The sequence below is a fragment of the Sitophilus oryzae genome, unplaced genomic scaffold, assembly GCF_002938485.1.
Source record: "Sitophilus oryzae breed Bouriz unplaced genomic scaffold, Soryzae_2.0 scaffold_1111_pilon_pilon, whole genome shotgun sequence".
Classification (NCBI taxonomy): domain Eukaryota; kingdom Metazoa; phylum Arthropoda; class Insecta; order Coleoptera; family Curculionidae; genus Sitophilus; species Sitophilus oryzae.
Window position 1 is genome coordinate 2690214 of NW_022145740.1, and position 22124 is coordinate 2712337.

A 22124-nucleotide genomic window follows, 5' to 3' on the forward strand; every position below is an offset into this window, starting at 1 on the left:
ATTATTTGGAAAAAATCGAAATAAAATTGAAACTTCTACACCCTGTATCTCCGAAACTAAGCATTTTAGGACATACATTTATTCGAACTTTTTTAGTTGTTTTTATCTGCAAAATATCCTGCCGAAGTTTCCGGAATACAGTTCGGACCACCCTGTATGTTATGTTTTTTCAAGGGTTGTAATTTCTTCGGGAAGCATTTTCAATGGAATTTTTTTATTTTTATCTGTAGAATCACCCACCAAAGTTAGATACACTATTTTTTTGAGACCCTGTATACTACTATATTTTATGTATGTATATTGACTTGGATGTGCAGTTTCACATGGGTCGCGTATACTCTCCGTCCGGATGATTTCGTCCGACGGCTATCTTGAAATAATACACGCGGACGGTCCGCGAGTACGCTCCGCTCCATCTGAAAGCGCTGTAAGTGAACTCTGCCTCTTTTTTTCTCGATAATACGGTATTTTCTTATATTCTTATTTTTATCATATACATCAGGGTGGCCATTAAGGCGAGTGAGTCCAATATCGTCGTCGTTGGAGAAGATACGATAAAAAGTTTTATACAAATGTTGTATGGTTTATAAAGGGGTATATTCTCAAAATATTTTGTTGTATACAGGGTGTCCCAAAAATATGATAAAGTTTTAATTTTTTTAAATTGCAACTCCCATTTTTCTGTGCAGATTTGGACTCGGCGTAAAATTCTGCATACAGTACGCTACTTTTATTTCCAGCCTTATGCGGTGCACAGTGATAGAAAATGGATTTCTGAAGTTCCAAAATTCAAATTTCTTATTGGCTTAAATCTTTTACAAAATTATATATTATCCTTCAAAGAAAGCTAATAAACAGTGCTACACAAATCCCAGTCGCCCTGACTAAGAAACACTTGCACTCAACGTTGATCGAAAGTCGAAACAGTTAATACGCCGTTTAGAGAAATTCTGATCTCTGTTTCGATTGCAGTCTTAACAGTTTCGTTAAATTAATATTTGTGTGTTTTGATTTCTCAAAATCATGCTGCATATTTCTGGAGATATGTAATTTGTGTTTTACATAAAATTATGATGTTTAGTATGAAAGATACTTTAGGACGCTCAATTAAAATGTACATTGTAAATTAAAGAATAATGCGAAAACGTTGTTGCATAACAAGGTAGAACTTCTTTGTGCCTTGTTACGACTTTCAAATACTAACATCATTTTTTTCTCCACCTTTTTTCCTCCTAAATAAAGCAGAAAACTTTTGCCACCAGACGCCCCTTCTCTTTTAATTTGTATTTTTATAGACAATTTCGCGACGATCAAGCGTATCGACTTTTTTCAAGTTTTTAAATCGAAGGGCCCTTTACACCCTAGGACACTTAACAGCCAACAAATACTCTTGGATTATGTTTTACATATTGTTGGAAGTGAGGATCTCTCAGTTGAAGGCAAAAAACTTAGTTGTTAACACTATTGATTATTTTACAAAGGAACTGCATGAAAAGTGGAACAAATCAAAACGTTATGTACAAAACAATTCAAAATTTCATATTGAAGTCATTTCCAGAGGATACAATCAGAAAAGTCGATTTCGAAACGGTATTTTTTTGTAGCCATGCAGTTTCTTGACAGTTTGTCAGGTTTCCAATGATTCAATTGTGCTATACTTTGAATATCAAATTACTTGAGCTAATCCAGTAATAAATTCCATATAAAAAAATTTCATAGAAGAACCAGCCTTGGAGCCAGGGCTAAAAATATGCATTTTCCACTTTTTATAATTGTCCCAAGTTTTGTAGATAGCCTTAAAATATCATTTTAAACACTTTTTTCCAATTTTTTTTTTCGATATTTTGCCATCTAACCCCACTTTTCGGGTTTTCATAGCGGTTTTTTTTTAATTTGCCGCCATGACAGTGATCACGTGACTGATGTTATAATGACATTTAAAGTTGCTAAACACGCAAAAGCGATCCCTCATACAATTTTTTTTATTTTATTTCATTTATACATATGTAGCCAACATTATGGTAGACACTGTATAGGTAGACAAAGAGGGTGAAATGTCGATTTTCAGTTATTTGCATCTTAAAAACAGTTGAAAATAGGTATAAAACATAAAAAATGTAGGTGTTTCCATTAAAATAAAGAAGTTATCTGGCATAACTCATTTTTTGGGACACCCTGTATACATTAAAATATCACTAAAAAAAATGGCTTACAAAATCTATAATCGACGTGTCCGAGCGTTTTTTCGAAAAAAAGAACATTGTTTTTTTTTAGATTCTCACTGTGAAAATAAATAAACAATCGTATATAGGGCACTCGTATCTATAGTTATTATCTATATATTATCTATAGTTAGTAAAAAAACTTTTGCAACATCATTTGTAAATTAGCTTATACCTTGATTTATAACGCCGAAAAAAACACTTACATAACATAAATATTTTTGGAATCATAGAATTGCATTTTGAATCACTGTGCGGTGTTGCCATTACGTTTCATATTTACTGAAACCTTAGTTAAAAACGCTATAACGAAAAGTGGTTAAAAACTAGTTTGAATTTAGTTAACTAATACTTTTTTTTTGATGAGGTGGGAAAAAATCTTGCATAGACACCAATACCAACAATGTTGTATGATATTTGGTAGTGTCGGATTCTTACCGACTAAAAAAACCCTCCTCCCTTCGTTTTGCCTTCTATGGCCGGTAACCGCTCTCGCATTTCTTCAGTGCATTAGGCTGTCTAAAGAAGATGTTCTTTTTCTTTGGTCTCTATTATTTCTCTGGCAGTCCTATATGCTATATTCTGTGCTCATGACTAGACTTTCCATCATGTTAGAAATATTAAATGTAAGTCCTGAGCGTATTTGGAATTGATGTCTTTGTTGACTTGTCACGCGTTTTGGCCTTAGCTCGGCTCTTTTAAATTAAAAAAAAAAGAAAAAAAAAATTTAGAAAAGAAGTAATAGATCTTTTCCGTTTGTAGAGATACTGTCTAAAACACCCGTGTCCTGAAAGTGCTTGCGTTAAATAATAGTCCACTTCACCTTTCGAGTTTAGCCATGTCTCAATGTCTGGGATAAGCTTGTGTGTCCAGCGTCCGTACTTTCCGTTGTCCCATTTTTGCTGCCAGCGTTTCACTAAGTTCTTTCGGGCTTCATCTTTTGCAATACCCTCATAAACTTCAAGCCTTTCTATTATTTGCAGTTCTATGGGAGGAATTTTTGATATTACATTTACGGCCTCTCTCGATATTGACCGATACGCACATGCAACTCGGATGCATGCAGTTCTTTGAATCCTACCTAGTTTTTGCACAAGTCTTTTATTTTCTGTCACTTTGTGCCACGCTGGAGCCGCATACAGAATTTGTGAGTGCGCCACACCCATAAGAACCCTCCTTCTAGACGATTTTGGTCCTCCGATATTTGGTAAAAGTCGGCTTAATAAACGTGTGGTGCCCTCGACCTTTTGTATAGTTTTATTAATATGCTCGGCAAAGGTTCTTTTTGTGTCCAGCCATACGCCTAAATATTTAATAACTTGTTTTGGAATAACTATAGTGTCTGCTATCTGAAACGTTATAGGAGATAACTTTCTTTTAGTGGTTAGAAGAACAGCTTCGATCTTTTTCGGGGCCAATTTCAAGTTTCTGCTAAGCAGCCATTTACATGTTCTGAGCAGCGAGGTATTAACAACATCCATTAATATACATTCATTTTTGGCTACTGCTACCATAGCCACGTCATCTGCAAACCCTATTAATGTAACGCCTTCAGGCATTTCTACTTTAAGCAAATCATCATATAAAATGTTCCACAATGTGGGACCCAAAACTGAGCCTTGCGGAACACCACTATTTATGGTTAGCGTTTTTGTAATATTTTCAGCTTCCATTTGTATTGACCGATCTGAAAGATATGATGATATGATTTTAATCAAGTTCTTCTCGATGCCTCTTCTATCTAGTGCCTCTAGGATTTGTTGCCATGAGGCGCTATTGAATGCATTTTGCACATCAAGGGTGATAACTGCACAGATTCTTCTGTTCTGAGGAGCAAAGTTTGCAGCATCATCTGCAATTTTGAGTACTTCACGTATGGCATCAACAGTTTGTCGACCCTTTCTAAAGCCGTACTGTTTTTCGGAGAGACTTTTTTCGGGCTGCGAGAGTTCTTCTTTTAGCTTTCCCAATATCAGATGTTCGTAGAGCTTTCCCTCTACGTCCAGTAAGCTAATGGGTCTGTATGCTGTTGGATCATGAATTTCTTTGTTTATTTAAGTAATAAAATAAGTATTAGTTAACTAAAAACTTATTTTAGTTTGGTTTGGTTGTGAATAAACCCGCGCAGGAAAATTTACATTATCCTATACAGAGCAATTTTTGTAGCGTCACCAACATCGGATTATTTAAAATGCTATATCTCAATTTATTTAAATGTAACACTCTGTACACTATTTTATTTTCGATGCAGAATTGAAAAATGAAGATCTTTTGTATTTACAGTTTTCATAAATTTTTAGCGGTTTTGCAGATATTTGCTGTATTATATTACATTATTACATATGACTTTTTCAACAGTAAATTTTTATCAACGCCACCTAATGATCTTTGTCTAATATTTAACCTTTGAAAATCCCGTATGTAATATGATACAGGGTGTCCCAGAAATAAGTTCAAGTATTTTAAGGGGTGGTGGATCTCGATAGAAGAAACATATTTTCTCTTTATCGTTTTCCAAATAAGTCCAAAATAACGGAGTTATTTTACTTTGAAAATTTCCAAAAATAAATATTTTTGCTAAAATTTTGAGAAACACTGAATCTTTTCTGGATTTTCTTTCTTGTAAATTTAATCTACTACCTATATTATGAAATTATGTTTTTTAACTAAACACTAAAAAAAATTCCAAAATTTTTTTCAATAAATTCCGAATTTTGAATTTTTTTTTTCGCGAAAAAAACCTCATAGGCGTTTTTCTGGGGTTGAACTATACTGCCAGTTTATATACTTGCACTTATTTCTGGGACACACTGTATAGCGAATATCTGCAAAATCGTTAAAAATTTATGAAAACTGTAAATACAAAAAATAATATACAGGGTGTTACGTTTAAAAAAATAAAGATATAGCACTCTAAATAGAGCGATCTTGAAGACGCCGTAACAATAATGGAATAATGTAAATGTTCCTGTGCGACTTTATTCTATTATCCTTGTTGTTTAGGAAAATTTAGTTAAGTATTAATAACCTAGTAATTAATAATAAGTATTATAAGAACCTAAATCCCAAGAAAATCAAACTTAGAGTATTAAGAAAGTTATATTCACTCCAGTTTTTAATCACCAAATTTTTTACCCAAAATTTCAGTAAATATGAAATAGAATGGCAACACCACATAAGGCTGGAAATGAAAATAACGTACAATATGCAGAATTTTACGCTGAATCAAAATCTACAAAGGAAAACGGGTGTGCAAGTAAAAAAAAATAAATCTTATACAAAACAATATATTAAGAATATGCACTATTAGAAGTCATGCAACATCTGCATAAAACTTTTTCTATCTGCCAACGACGACGATATTGGACTTCCTCGCACTAATGGGCCACCCTGTATATCTCTAAAATTTTATGACCCCAAATAGTGAACTTTAATATAAAATATAATAAAAACTATCTATATATGATGACAGATGAAGAATTCATACCGAAAATTACATTAGGACTTTTTTAACTGCCAAGGTATGGTGTCTATTTTAACTGCCCGCTTCATCATTCACTTCATGATTTAGTGGAAAATTTAAAAAAATTATAAGTACTTAATAATAAATAAATATGTATTTTACCCAAAAAAATCTCCGGTAAACAGTTTTTGCAACTTTTCGTAATATTTTTCTGGTAATAAAGCTTTAACCGCTTTCATATACTGAGGGCCTATAGATTTGTACAAATAATTCTCATACCAAGACCGAAATTTTTCAGAAAAACCGCTTGCCTGTAAATATATTATGGGTTAATAAAAATATTCTTTTGTGAAATAGACATGCTTACCTCCAAGCTCTTTGCTATTTTTACAAATTCAGGGTTGTTTTGTTTTAGCGCAAGGGATAGCGCGTGAAATTTAGCCAGTGTGGTTAAAAATACACAGATTGATACAAAGCTAAAATTTTCATTTCGGCCAGCAGCTTTGAATCCTCGACAGGTCAAATCTTCTAAGACCAAAAAGTCGTTTTGGCCATCGCAATAACTACTTAAACATCTAAAATAGAAATAACTCGAACATTCTCTAAACCAAATATTCCATTTGAAATTTTTTTCGGCTTTCCATTTGAATAAATACAGCTTTTGTGTACTATTTCATTTTTCTATATTTGAATGAATCGCCTTGTATAATCCATATTACAAGTATCCGCCTATTTTGTAAAACTTGAGTAAATTTTCTATTTACTTTGTTTGTCGGAAGACATGTATGTCAATTACCGTGTATACCAATTATAGAAAATACTATCTATATACGAGTAGTCTTTGTTTGACCCTATGGTATCCCATCGGGAACTACGAGTACTTCAAATGAAATCTTGGTTTTATTGCAACTATTTTTGTCAACTTGTTTATTTTAAATAGAACACTTTGTGATAGAGTTTTTATTATCCCAGATATTCTAAATATATTTTTGTTACCATTATACAGGGTGAGTTTTTTACGATGCTATGGGTATCTTGAAAACTACTGGAGGTAGAGAGTCGGTTAAATGGGGAACGAATTGCAGTTTTGTTAGGTCAAAAATATGCGCCTTTCGGATTTTTGAAAAAGTTTATAGATTACTACGAGTAGATATTTCGAAAAAAACACAAATTTCGGCTACTTTAAAAATGTTCCCCGAAATTGTACTACTTAAACCATGGTTCGAAAATTAGTAGTAGTTTTAAAGCTATTTCAAATGCTAGCTTTCAATTTTCGATTTTCTGGCTATTGTATAATCTTTCAAAAAAATAATTTTTTTTATTTTTAATTTTTTATACATTTTTTACTTAAAATTTATAAAAAAAACCGTTAATATAACAATTTCAAGAGCACTTTTATCCTCTTTATACGTTATTATGTCTTTAAAAAATCCTAAAATTTAAAAACCGTTTTTTTATTTTTTCATTCCCTGTGTATGACTTTATGACAAACTTGGTTTACAAAAAATATAACTTTCGATTATACCGCTCTGATATAAACAAATTTCAAAAAAAATTTGAAATCTTGCTTTCTTATTTGTTTTCAAATTTTTCTGTAACCGTTGACTGTTTAATTATATTTGGTTGGATAGAGGGTGGATGGCACTCCTGCATGATGTTTTTTTTATGTGTCTCCTTTAGACCTGATACCGGTGTTGTCCCGTATCTATAATAGACTTTATTGCCTCCTTGGATTTGAGGTCAATTCCTATTGTGAGGACCTGGCCATGACCCTCCTCTCTCGAGTTTATGACTCACCAACTCGATGTCCTTACATTGAAGTTTCAGAACTTGGATAAGGCTCATCAGGTAGGTGGTGTCTTTCCCCTTGCTCCTCGGCAGAAAGACCGTGATGGTCGCTCCTTTAGAGATGTTTTCTCCCTTCACTGCTACCAGTTCCGGCCTTTGCCAATGTTTAAGCTTAGGTGCGATTTCCACCAACCAACTCGCCTATTCTTGAGATACATAATCTATGAGGATCATGCCCACCCGAAAGTGTATCCCCGAAAACGCAGCTGACCCACATTTTGTAGATCGTTATGTTGCGATCCGATCGCCACTACTTCGTCCAGTATAGCCTCTTCTAGAGACATTTTCACTTGTCCAGCAATAGCGGCAAAGCTGGTGATAGTCCCTGCTTGCCTTCCGGCATCGGACGGCTTTCTATCCTGGCTTTTTTCTCTCCATGCCGGAGAAGAGGTGAGAGATTCTCGCTCCCTCTCTTGCCCTTTGATGGAGATTAGTCAGATTGTTTCTTGGTTTCTTTACTCTCCCCTTTTCGGAGGAGTGTTTTCGATTTTGCTTCCTCTGGAGCAAGTCCTTCGTGGAGCACTCGGAGGTATCTCCGTGCTTCTGCTCCGCTAAGACCTACTCTCAGAGGATCGTCTAGCCCGCCTGGTTGACACAGGCCGGGTAGACGAAACAGTAGCTTGTGTCGCTTATTGGGTCTAGAGGTAGGCTCCCGACCCTTGCTGGAGAAAGTGTTATCTTGTGTGCCACTTGTGGAGGATGATCCCAAGCAAGGGTCAGCCGCCCCTCTTATAGTTACCTTTGGATTTGGCCCCTTGGAACTTTCATTTGTAATGTTACCAGTGTCGCTAGGGGGCTTCCCCACAGCTTCACCGGTGGTGTTTTTAAACTAGATCTCATAGTGTTCCCACGAGTTGCTAGGGATAGTCGGTCCACAGAGCCCCGCATGTAGAAGTAAGGGGTCCGCATGTAGAAGTAAGGGGTAAATACAATGTGGTGCCCTCTGATGCCCCAAGGTTGAGGTCAGTAATGGCTAGTTCTCTATCTCCACGCATCCTTTTGACCTGGTCCCGTATCGTAGGATTTAGGTTTTTGGTGAGGTTGTCTCCTCTTGGTCTACGCGGTTAAGCCAAGACCCCCCCCCACACCCACTACCCGCGAGACATGACCACAGTTAGTAGAGGGTGCCTGGTATGACGGACAGGGGTAGCCCCGTCCGGCATCGTTATATGTCTTGGTGCAATTTTCTGGCCACGACACTACAGCCAGGGACAAGACGATAAGTGAGATGCTTGTTAGACCAAGGGCTAGGGGGGATTCCCCCCAGCACCTGACCAGGAGCTTCCCCACCAACGACAAGGTCTTGCATCTCCTAGGAGAAGTGGATAGAACCTTACAATGGTCCCATGTAAACCGTGTTTCTAAAATGAATAGTTGTGACATGTTTAAGGTAAAATTTTTCAATTGTAGATTTCTTGATATACTTTGTGAAAAAAAACGTTTTTTTTTTCAATTTTTATCCTCTCTAATATGTCAACGTTAATACTCTATTAATATAATTTATTATTTTTTTTTATTCTATAATATTATTATAATTATAGACGTCAACACTAATAATCTATTTTTTTTTCGTTATATTTTATCTCTAGAAGGATGATTTGAATAAGAAATATTTGGTGCACATTACTGATGTCACTAAATAAACCCTTGTATAAAATTTTATATACTCCTAGATGTTATAGTAATGAATTTTCATACAGCAAACTTTCATACCTCATTCTACTCCCGAAGGGTATGAATTTCCTAAATTCGCTTATCCTAACTAATTAACACATTTCTTTTAAAGGAACGTTTGTGCAAATTTTTATGTGTATAATTCAGCTGTCACGAAATTTTATATACATTTTTACTAACTTTTAATTTATGAATTTCAAAAATCTCTTCTAAGTTTTATTAACTTAAGGTTCCATTCTTCAGAATTTCATACTTCTAGACCAATTAGCAAGGAATTTTCATACAACAAACTTTCCGTCACAATTTTACTCTAAGAGGATGCATTTCCTCAAATCGCTTTTGTCTAGCTAATAAACTAATGTCATTTAAAATAATCTTTGTGCAAATATTTATGTATCTAAATCGACTAATAATTGATTTCTGAAGGTATGTTGTAGGTGTTTTCAACACGTGTAACAATTTAATTTTGTCATATTAAATGTTGAGACCGAGACTTGGAGTCTTATTGCTTTGGCTTTTGTATTACAAACCAGGCCTCTTTAAGTTCAATGGACGCCTTTTTTAAATCTACAAATATATTATACCTTTCATGTAAAAAAAGAATCATCAAGATTGGTGACACGGTAGCTACGGAATGGATGGACAAAAAAATCCTTTGAGCTTTTATATTATATGGATTATGGATATAATGGATGGCTATTTTTTCAAAATAAAAATACAAAAACAAAAATTTTGAGAATTTAGTAGAACTGGCAACATTGGTTTTCGTTCTGTCTGATTTTAAAAAAACTGCTAATATTAAATTAAAATATTTTGAAATTCCGCGCTTAATCTCCATTTTTTTATTTAAAACTACTACTAAAAATGGTTACTTTTTGATAAAAAAAAGAAAAATGCCAAAAATCGTGTGCCCGGATGGTTCACAATTGGTCTTTCAAACACATAAGTTAATTAGTTAGAAAAGGCAAATTTAGGAAATGAGGCATGAAAGTTCGAAAATTCGTTCGGAAATGAGGCTGTTCGAAAATTAGTTATTATCACATCTAGAAGTATAAAAAATTTGAAAAAGTTTTTTAGTGACATTTTTTAGTAATAAGAACGATTTTTTTATAATCATTCACTAGGGGTAAAAAATAACGTATATAAAGAGAGTAACAATGCTCTTAAAGTAATTATATTGACGCCTTTTCCACATTTCAGGTGAACATTTAAAAACTAAATAAAATATCTTTTAAACTATTAATCTTCGAATCATAGTTTAAATAGTGCAATTGTAAGACTCACTAGATCTATCCATAAAGGGGTAAACGACCATTTAAAATATGCACATTTGTATAAAGAACCAAGACTATGTAAAAATGCTCCTAAAATCTTATATTGACACCTTTCATATATTTCAAGTAAAAAAAAACCCAAAGGAGATGCAAGGACCATGCTAGGTTTAACGCGGACGAAGTCCAAGGTTATTAAAAGATTATTTTATCGGAAACGTCATCTGCTACGTCACAGGTATGCTACCGCTCATAGATAAAGGGATAAAAACTGCCGACAGTCCGACAGTGCATTTCCGAAACGATATTCATTGTGTACGGCGCGGCGCCGGCGTCCATAGTTTTCAGTTGTTTGATGTTTGTTTTCTTTATTACATTGCCCATTTATCTCTCTTTGTCCGTTGCATTTTATTTTTATTACTTTATCTATGATTTTATACGTTCTATATCATACCTGTGACGTAGTTGCCTCTTCGCTCCTATTGGCCCAAAAGTTACTAGGTTACCTGTTTAATATAATAATCTTGGACGAAGTCGCTGGAAAAAGCTAGTAATAGACTCATCGTTACGGAAAACGGACACCACAAGTTTTATATATAGTGTCCTAGTGGACTGATTTTTACGATTTTTCAAGTAATTTGTAGCTATATTATTTGAATTTTTAGTATCTCTTTCTAAATTTAAAATAAAAGCTACTATCTGTTATTTATCAGAGGAAAAACAAAATGTTGATATTTTGGTAAAAGTCTGAAACGCCCTGTAGAGTACGTTCACAAAGTAAGGAATTTAAAAATCATTTTGTCATCTAGGTGTATCTATCATCTCAATAGCTTTATTTTTTTTTTGTTCATCTCTATAGCTTTATTTTTTTTTGGAGATATTCGCTTATGAAGAAGACACTAACATTTTTTCCAATTTTTTACATTAAAGCCATGCCATTGCTTTTGGTTTTTGTTCTAGTCAAAGGTTCTAGTCAGTAGACCTATAAAATAGTGTTTATGGTTATGTAATGTCACTGTCTATGAAAAATCAGATTTTCGGGCCGGTAAGTGTATTACATAAACGGCCTACACACGTAACGATTTCGTACTGCGCGTTGAACTGCATATCGTAAAGAAAATCGTACGGCTTGCAGTACAGCCACTTTTTGTACAAACGATGCAACACATTGTACTGCCGCAGTTCAGATTATTCACTTTTCGTCGAGAAGGGCTACCATTATGTCAAGAATTTCAAAGAAGAAAGCTGCCGTGCCTGTAGCTGCCCTATTGCTGATAGATGAAGATGATGAACAAAAAGAAATCAAAAAGCGAAAATGGTGTAATTCACATCCCATAGGCATCTATTTTCTCTATATAAATCAATAAAGTCTTCCCAGAACGTCTTATTTTTTAAATCCATAATATTGATTAAACCAAAAATAAATACAACCCAAAACCAATCCCGAAAAGTTTGGGTGCAAACCCCACCCCAGACACGACCCGTTGATACGATATTTTACGGAAGCTCCGTACTGCAAACGATTTGACGACTGCATACTGCAAATCATCCAATTTCCCCACACACGCTACGATTTATCCTTAATGCGGCAGTTTCGATGGATATCGTACTGCATGCAGTACGATAAATCGTTACATGTGTAGGCCGTTATAGACAAAGGAAATAAATTTAGATTGGAAAGCTCGGCTTCCCGCTAAAACGTATAATTGTTTTTGGTCGCATACGTTGTACTGGCGCTGCTATAGCGGTTGTTAAGAACAATCGCAAACAAGAACAGAAAGAATATTCTCTTGTCAAAGTCAGAATCTTCAAATATTGTAAAGGCTACGTATAAAGGCTTTTAAAATTTAAACCGCCCTCATTGAAAAAATACCGAGAAGTGTTTAAAGCGTCCATTTTCAAAGCAATTATTGCTATCTTGTGAATTTAATTTAAATTTTATTTACTGAAACCCGTGATAATTGTGAAAAAGTGGCATTAAAAACTTAAAAAGTTGTTTGAACTGTGAACTGCAAAAACCATCGTGGCGTGGTATAACGTCGCCGTCGGTTTCCAATGTTTCATAGGTATTTCATACGTGTCCGTATATAAAATAAAGTTTCTTATGTGCAACACACTGTATTTTATTTAAAAAATTAAAAGAATATAATAAATTTGAATAAACAATATTTGGCGACATAATTTAAAGCCGGCAAAAACCGAACCGCTCCGAAATTATCAAAAGCTTTAGGTCGCGACCGAAACAAGAATAGCGCCAAATAGTATTTACATTGTCCTTATGGGCACTTTCCAATCTAAACTTGTTTCATTTATCTATGGTGTATAATTAATGTAGTTGGAATCTTATACAGGTTGTTAATTTGTAATAAACAAACTAACGCGGCAAGAGCTTTATGGTTGAAATACGGCAACCTCAGCCCGCTCGTCGATAGACGACGCGACGGGACGAGTCGGCAGAAAATTGAGAAAACCCTATAAGTGCATGCGTTCTCAATAGGCAGTGTTGCCATTCTGTTCCCCTATAAGTAACTGTCCAGTTAACAACCTATATACTGTAAGTAGGGTATACTTACAATGGGATTTCATCCTTTTCATTAGCAATTTTTGATAACTTAAATTCTTTCATAGCTGGCCATACCTAAGAACCAAAAAAATGCCATTTAATAATTTACCCATAAGAAAATAATTTCCTATATAACCTGTTGATAAAAATAAATTTCTGTTTTAAAGAAATCTTTCGATCGAAAGGTCTTTTGTCTGGCAATATTTTTTGGGAAACATTTTACAATAACAGGCAAAGATACATCTGCGTTTTCTCCCCTAAAAGTAAATGCATTCAATTTAGCCAGTGACTGTGATAAAATAGTTTTTACGACAGATAGTTCTACTCAAGTAACTCTTCCTAGTTTCGCCATTTAACATCGATCGTGATACCTAGGTTTCTGCTTATTATAAGTAAGTCATTTATCAATAGCGTTTGCTTTGGGTAGTTGTAAATTAATCTATTTTTGACCTGTGTTCTACAACTCCTTTATGTAAAGGAGTTGTACGTATTTAAGTATTATGTTACGTAAGAAACGTCTGCGCAGAATTTCATACTTCTATAACCGATTTTAATAAATGTTTGTTCCAATTTTTACCCTTATTTATTAGGGTAAAACTAGACAATTTTTTCGAAAACAATTTTAGCAGCGCCATCTATAGTATTATATTACACCTAATTAATTTAATATACCGTATGTTCGAAAAATAACGATTCCAAGTTAACTTAAAAATGACGATCGATAACATTTTCTTTGTAAAGTTATATGGTTAATGTCATCAATAGTCATTTTTAAGTTAACTTGAAGCCGTATTCTTCGATCATACAATATTTAAATTAGGATGATTTTATGCCAGATAATTTGTTTCAAGTAAATTTAAAGAAACGTCTTATACAATATATTTTTTAAAAAATATGTTGTAAAAGATGTTTCATTTAATATACTTGCCAAACAAATTATCTAGTCTATAATCGTTTACACATGCGGTAAAAATCACATTACAATATTTTCTATACCAAAATCAAAAAGTACTACCAGATTTAACTTAATAATAGGTGTATGATTAATAACACATGTGAATTGATTATATACCAGATATGACAAGGAAGTTTATAATAAAAATCATTTATTTTTTGTTATAAATTTTTATTTGTTTTTTTTTATTCTTTTTTTGTAGATTTCAAAATTTTACAATACAAATGCGGCTGATAAAATATATAGTCAACTAAAAATTAAACATTACAATTATTGCTCGAATAAAATATATACAACTATTTTTGTATTCTTTTTGTTTTCTAAATTTCTATATCTAGGTGTAATACTAAAGTAGTACCGTATGATCGAAAAAACGGAGTCAAGTTGGGTTGGAAATGACGCGATCGATGACATTCCTCAGATAATTTTACATATAGAGAGAGAATGACAGCGATATTCATTTCATAGCCAACGGTGACGCCGTTTTTTTTTTCGATCATATTGTACCATACGATTACGAAAAGCTGCATCAAGCTACCTTAGAAATGACAATTGATGGCATTTAAAATGTAAATTATATTAGTAAATCTAACCAATTAATGAATATCAATCTTCCTTATCATCGCTAGCCATTTCCAAGGTACAATTAACCTAACCTAACCTAGCTTTTATCGAGCAGGTTATAATATTATAAACTAATTTCTAGGTACTTACATATAAAGAATAATTCACTCTAAATGGACACACAAAATAAAAAGTTTTTAATTGAAAATAATACACTATAAGGTAATGGTGTGGATCCGGTGGCTGACCTTGAAACGAGTTTTTGCTGCATATAGTCACAGACACTACGCATGTGCACATCTTCGATGTTGCCAGATTGCAAGTTATTTTTGAATTATTTTCAGTAGAAAACAAATATATGCTTTTCAGTGTTTTTTTGTCAACATATACCGTATGATCGAAAAAACGGCGTCCAGTTGGCTGGGAAATGACGATCGTTGTCATTTTATATGGGATTATATTAATATTATTTTAATATTTCGCACAACACGTGATTTTCATAGTCAATAAAATTAAACAGATATAAAACTCTAGATTCTCATAATAAATCTAATTGCTCTAGATTATTATGCTACGTTTAAAAAGTGTTTTATTAAAAATTCGGGAAATTAAAAGGGACGTGTCCAATTTTTTTTTATTTTTTTATTTTTATATGCTGTAGCTCCATGTCATCAGATGTCATATTCATAATAAGCTTTTTTAACATTCCATCAAAACTACGGAGGCCTTAAAAGGCCTTTTAGCCTCCTTAATTAAAACTGTAGAATCAGCTTCAGCAACATTAACAGTTACCTTGTTTAATTCTGCTTATACATATATTGCATTAATTTTTCTGCTACCTTAAGATTTCTCTATTCTTACCTTACACCTAATTTATATGATTTTCTTAGCATATATGATTTATAAACCATATTTAGTCTTAATTTGTCTTGTATAAACATAGGTATAAACTAATAAGATCAAAACTCAACCTTCACCATATTGTCAAGATTTGGCATTATAGGAAACAAAGAAATTACAGTAAATTAAGAAAAGAATATCAAGGTACACGATATGAAATACTGTAATGTATTCTTTCTACGACACAAACCATCTACCCTTCTAAAGAGAAAAAAGATAAAAACGTAAAGCTTATTCAGCTTATTTTAGTCTTATCTGTTACACTCTTTCGATAAAATATATGTCTAACATTGCTATTAATCCACTAACTTGATATTTTTAAGAAATTATGAGACAAACATTATAATCAAAGTATATTATATTAGTAACATTATAGCACAGATTATAGGTAAAATGTTACCTCTATCTCATTGACGTGTATATTGTTCTATAAGACTCGTCATGGTATTACTTCAATACAAAAAATCAAAACTATTGTTGCCTGTAAAACTAGGAATTAAATAACTTGAAAGAAATAAAATAATTCTAATAAGTTTAAAACCATTAAGAAAAAATCCGTAAATGTAAATATATATAATAAATGTTATCATTAGTACAATTTTATATATTCATTATACTTTCATTTCACAATCTTCATTATACTTCTTACCTTAATTTTGGATATCAAGATAAATCTGAAATTATGAAATTAATTATAGAATTTGTATTATTATTGATTAACACTCAAACAGAAATTTTTCAACTGCAAATAATTCGAAAATAAACTGCAATTTGGCAACATCGACGATGTGCGCTTGCGTAGTATCGATGATCAAATGCAGCAAATATGGGCTTCAAGGTCAGCCACCGGATCCACACCTTTACCCACTATAAAAGGCCGGGCACACAACATAAAACGTCTTTACTTTGGGAATGAACACTACGACACTTACAGCCCCAAAACACATACCTCACAGCTCCAGACAAACTTAGGCACTGATGCACAAAACACATACACAAGAAGAAGTGCGAGCGCCTTGCTAAATATTGGAAAGTGAAATTGACGTTTAAATTTGACACTGTTGACAAGTCTACTGCTACTAGCGCCCCCAATTTCGCTTGTAGGAACTATGGACTAGATTGTCACGCATGGCGGGAAGTTTAAAAAAATAAAAAATTTTAATTCTTCATTTATTTTTAATTATGACATACATAAAAACACAAAAATACACCATTTTTTAAAAATATGTTTAATATCAATATCAAATATACAACAGAAATTAATTTCACCACAATAAATTAATAAAATTAAAAGAATAATGTTACAAGTAGATCAAGAGACAAAATTAATTATAACAAAACTGAAAACTATGGCGTCATAGATGGCTTAGAAATGAAGATATATATCATAATTTTGAAAAGTAAAATTATATGGGAAATGTCATCGATCATCATTTTAAGTCAACTGGACGATTATTTCAAACATACAAGCTGAGTTCGTTCATAGTGCTCTGCGAAATCTAGATAAACAAAGAATAATAAATTAAAAGTATTCCAGGGGAAACGAGAGGAAAAACCTGTATCGTCTCTGATATCTGTCAGGGTATTGTTGAAAGTGTCATCTTTTTGCTCGAAGTTTTCAGGTCGATCGAAAAGATGACATTTACAACAATACTTTGCCGTAACTTTCACAAATATCAGAGAGAGGTAATATAGACAGGTATTGCCTCTCTTTTCCTCTGGGATAGTTTATATCTGTTGTTCTTTGTTTATCTATATTTCTCGAGTGCCGACAGTATATAATTTCAATATCCTAAGTGGAAAGAAAAAAGGTCACCTTTCTGTTTTGTACTATGATCCCTTTCTTCCGATGGCTCATTGATATTTAGGAAGGTATGCATAAAATATATATTTTACTATCTGAAAAAATATAAAATTCAATTTGATTTGATGATCCTTTTCTGTCACCTAAATCAGGAGAATGACAATGAGCATGTTAAGATGAAAAAAAATTATTTATCAACACTTACCTACACGTTAGTTCGAGAAGTTTTATCAAAAACCTATATTTGCCTAAATAATTTATGTATTAAATTTGCAAAGCAAACTGCAGCTTGTAAACAAAAGAAATAAAATGGCGACAAGTCAACGTCAACGACCCGACAAGGAGAAAAGTGGTATTCGATTAACAAATTATGGGTCACCAAAAATTGTTTTTGTCTCCTTTCAACGCACACTTTAGAAAGAAAAAGAAATGAACTGTAATACTGAAAGAACGTCAAGGTTTTATCTGTCACTCTTGTCAATAATTTATCGGTAAGGAAGATTCCTAGAAAATCGCTTGTAGTCAAGTTTTCAACCATTGCCAGTTCTCCCATAAGAAGTGTCATCCACCTGCACTGATGGCTGCCGGGAAAAATGACGAAATATTATGATGAGACGGGTGGTGGGAAGAAACTTTTCCTTCCCTCTTAAGCCGGAGCAAAGAATATTATAGTTTTAAGAACTCTCGTGTGGAAGCTTTAGTGATTTGTCACACGGTGGCGCTTTTGAACATAATCGAAGCCTGAAAATGCTAATATTTTAAATTTTGAGGACTACGCGCGGCGATATTTCGTACGGTGTTGCCAAAACATATTTTATTTCTTGATATTTAAAGAAATATGTATTGATTATATATTTCGTATTCGTTAGTACATGAGGCATCCTAAGGCTATAAAAACGTAGCTATGAATATAAAATTTTGGATTTTTAATTTTTTTGTACCTTCTAATAAAAATTACTTCTATTCCAATAAAAAATTAACTAGTATGATTATGTGTTATCTGTGCTAGTATTAGGAAACTGGAGTAAATACGGAGAATATTAATTTGTTCTCTAAGATGAGTACTACTAAGTAATTTTTTAAAATTCGACCCATAAGGGGGTGTAATTAGATAAAGGGGTGTAATTATACAAAAAAAATCTGTATCTACTAGGAGTATGAACTTTTGCACAGATGTGGCACATTTGAACATTGATAAGCGATTTTTGGAAATGTATAGCCTAAGGGTAGTGAAAATGGGGGGTGAAATTTTGTACAAAAAATGTTAGTTCTAAGAGTATGAAATTTTGTACAGAGTTTCCTTAAGTGACGAAAGTGAGTACCCGGAAGCTAATTTTTGACATTCATCCCCTAGAAATAAGGGATGAAAATTTGTACAAAAGTTTGTTACAATCGGTTTTAGAAGTATGAAATTCTGCACAGACGTTCCTTATGTAACGTAATTTAGCACTAAGTAGCACTTTTTGGAAATTCGCCCTCTAAGGGTGTGAAATGAGGAGTGAACGTTCTGAAACAATTCTGTTGAAGGAATATGAAAATTTGCACAGAGGTTCCTTATGTAGCGTAATTGAATAATTAGAGTGATTTTTGGAATTCATTCCTTAAGGGGGTAAAACTAGGGGTGAAAATTTGTATAATTTTTATGTAAAATCCGTTCTAGGACTAGGAGTATGAAATTCTGTTCAGAGGTCCCTTAAATGATGAAAGTGAGTACCTAGAAGCGAATTTTAGGCATGCATCCACCAAAAAATAAGGGATGAAAATTTGTACAAAAATTTGTTAAAATCGGTTTTAGAAGTATGAATTTTGCAGACGTTCCTTATGTAACGTAATTTAGCACTAAGAAGCAATTTTTGGAAATTCGCCCTCTAAGGGTGTGAAATGAAGGGTGAACGTTCTGAAACAATAAAAATATTTTTTTTTCAAAAAATAAAAAAAATGGTGGTGGGCTACCCTTATCACTTAAGGATATAAAAATAGATAACAACGTATTCTCAGACCTACTAAATTTACATATAAAATTTCATCAAAATCGATCAAGCCGTTTCGGAGATGGTAACAAAAAATTTAAAAAAAACATCCCCTATTAAAAAATAGGGGATGATGGTAGAACGGTGAAAATTTAGGGTTGTTTGTATTTTTTATTGCCAAATAAAAAAATATTTTTTTTTCCAAAAATAAAAAAATGAGGGTGGGCTACCCTCTCGGCTACCCTTATCACTTAAGGGTATAAGAATATATAACAACCTATTCTTAGACGTACTGAATATACATATAAAATTTTATCAAAATCGGTCAAGCCGTTTCGGAGATGGTAACAAAAAACTTAAAAAAACAACCCCTATTAAAAAATAGGGGATGATGGTAGAACGGTGAAAATTTAGGGTTGTTTGTATTTTTTAAAGCCAAATAAATTTTTTTTTTTCCAAAAATAAAAAAATGAGGGTGGGCTACCCTCTCGGCTACCCTTATCACTTAAGGGTATAAAAATAGATAACAACGTATTCTCAGACCTACTGAATATACATATAAAATTTCATCAAAATCGATCAAGCAGTTTCGGAGATGGTCACAAAAAATTACCATCGGATTTCGGATGCATGAGACTCCGGCTTTACTCCGCCAACGTATTTTTAAATCGACAGTGGCGCCCTCTGACAGCAGGATTTGGCAATTCTTGTTCCAAATGCTGCCATTTAAGTTTTTGCACCGTGATGTTGACGTAATAAGGTAAGTGGCAATATAAATGTTTAGTATATAGTAACTGAATTTAGAAAGAACCCTTACCATAAAAGTGCGATGCCTTAATTTCTATTTTTAGCAGGTTATATTTTGTTTTTTATACATACAGGGTGTCCCACTTAAGATGGATACAAGCCAATATCTTGGTTGTTTGTTGAGCGATCTTTTTCATTTTTGGCAGGAGACTGTATGGCTATAAGACGTACATTTTGCCCAGGGTAAGAAATGCGATACCTCATAGACATACATTTTAATGGGGTTTGATATTTTTCGAGTCAAGGTACTTTCTAGTCTAACTACCCTTAGGACAGTATTTATTTCAAATCTGATAAATGGTATTGAATCCTCCTTACCTAAGATACTTAAGTTCTAATTTTTATAATTATTGATACAGGGTGTGTTATTAAAATAAGACATTTTTATTTTTATTATTATTTTTTTAAGTACTTACGACGTCACTGGATAAACAACTGGTTTATTATCAATAACCAGTTATATCCAATTATCAATTAATAATCGATTTAAATTTGGTCGAGGATGTTGACTGTTAGTTCGTTTTATAAGGCTTTGTTTAGAGCATATTTTTCAAAGTTAATAGTGATTGTTTTAAATAACTATTTGGATTTTTTAAAATATTCCTCAATAAAACGAATAAAAATCATATTTCAGATTCCATTGAAAACTGGGGTTTTAAATTATTTTGTAACTCATTTTATTCATTTGTATTAGCAAACTTAAAAAACAGTTTTTTAAAGTAAACAAAATAAATTGAAAATATTTAGTTTTTTTGTATCGTATCTTAATTATTATGGAAGTTATCTGAAAACTTAAATCGATTATTCATTGATAATTGGTTATTGATAATAATCCAGTTGTTTATCCAGGCGTCGTAACGATACAAAAAAACTAATAATAAAATAAATTTTGTTTACTTTAATAAACACCCTGTTTTATCAATATTTAATCAAAAAATAGAACTTAAGTATCTTGGGTAAGGAGGATTCAATATAATTTATCAGATTTGAAATAAATACTGTCCTAAGGGTAGTTTATACTCTGACCCGAAAAATATCAAACCCCATTAAAACGTGTACGTCTATGAGGTATCGCATTTCTTACCCTGGGAAAAAGGCACGTCTTATAGCTATACAGCCTCCTGCCAAAAATGAAAAAGATCGCTTAACAAACAACCAAGATATTGGCCTGTATCCATCTTAAGTGGGACACCCTGTGTATAAACATAAACTATATTTACGCTCTGAAAAGACGGTGTTCTCATTAATCCAAGTTTTGCCTACCGCTCAATAAATTATTTTAATTATAATTATATAAAGGCCACACTACCATAATAACGGACAAATCTTAAAAAGTTTTGTCACAATCTAAATAATTAAAATTATTTATTCCTTTAATTAATTTGAATTAAACTTGGCCTGTTTTTACTCAAATCAGCTTAATTTTATTAAAAAAATATTAACTTAGAATGATTTGACGGATTTTATTCTATATACTTGGAAAAAGTTGAATGAGAAGAACTATAGACGCTTTAAAAAATTATTGATTACTAATACCATTATTTCATTAACAAACTGAACTCCACTTACTTTTCATTTTCACCACTGGCTATTATGGAAAACTTGCAAATGTTGCTTAAATACGAATCTCCTTTTTTTGATGGTTTATTCTGGTCTACATCAATTTTTAATTTTTTTATGGTTTGTAATTCGCCTTTGTTTAAAATTTCGTGAATGGTTTTTTCGGTAAATGCTGGCGAAATGAGTTCATTTACATTTTTTAAAGACATCTTGATTATTAGAAATTATTTATTTGTTTGGTAAGTCGATTGGAGAAATAAAACACTATCAAATGCAGTAAAGATTTTGTTAAACAGATTTTATACCAGGCAAGGCAATTTAGCAACGAAAGAGGTTTAACCACGTCAGATATTAAAACAGATGATAATCCATGACAACGAAAACAGATACAGATAACCTAACATTTTGTTTGTATTTCTTTCTAAGTTTGTATTATTTGTACAAAAAATAGATAAGACTAATAATACTTTTTGATTTATGATAATTACTTTTTGATTTATGATAATGGTGTGTTTTAAGTGGC

General features: G+C 32.7%; 1 protein-coding gene across 1 annotated transcript in view; it reads right to left on the bottom strand.

The window, feature by feature from the left end:
- LOC115882160 overlaps positions 1–21920 on the bottom strand; it is a 29766-nt gene extending 7846 nt beyond the window's left edge. The window contains exons 1-5 of the mRNA XM_030900037.1: positions 21611–21920; positions 13178–13298; positions 13052–13116; positions 6053–6260; positions 5848–5996 (exon numbers count right to left, since the gene is read on the bottom strand). Of these exons, the coding sequence (XP_030755897.1) occupies positions 5848–5996; positions 6053–6260; positions 13052–13116; positions 13178–13298; positions 21611–21810 (743 nt within the window). The 5' untranslated portion in view covers positions 21811–21920. The remainder of the gene's footprint in view (positions 1–5847; positions 5997–6052; positions 6261–13051; positions 13117–13177; positions 13299–21610) is intronic.
- Between the last annotated feature and the right edge of the window lie 204 nt (positions 21921–22124).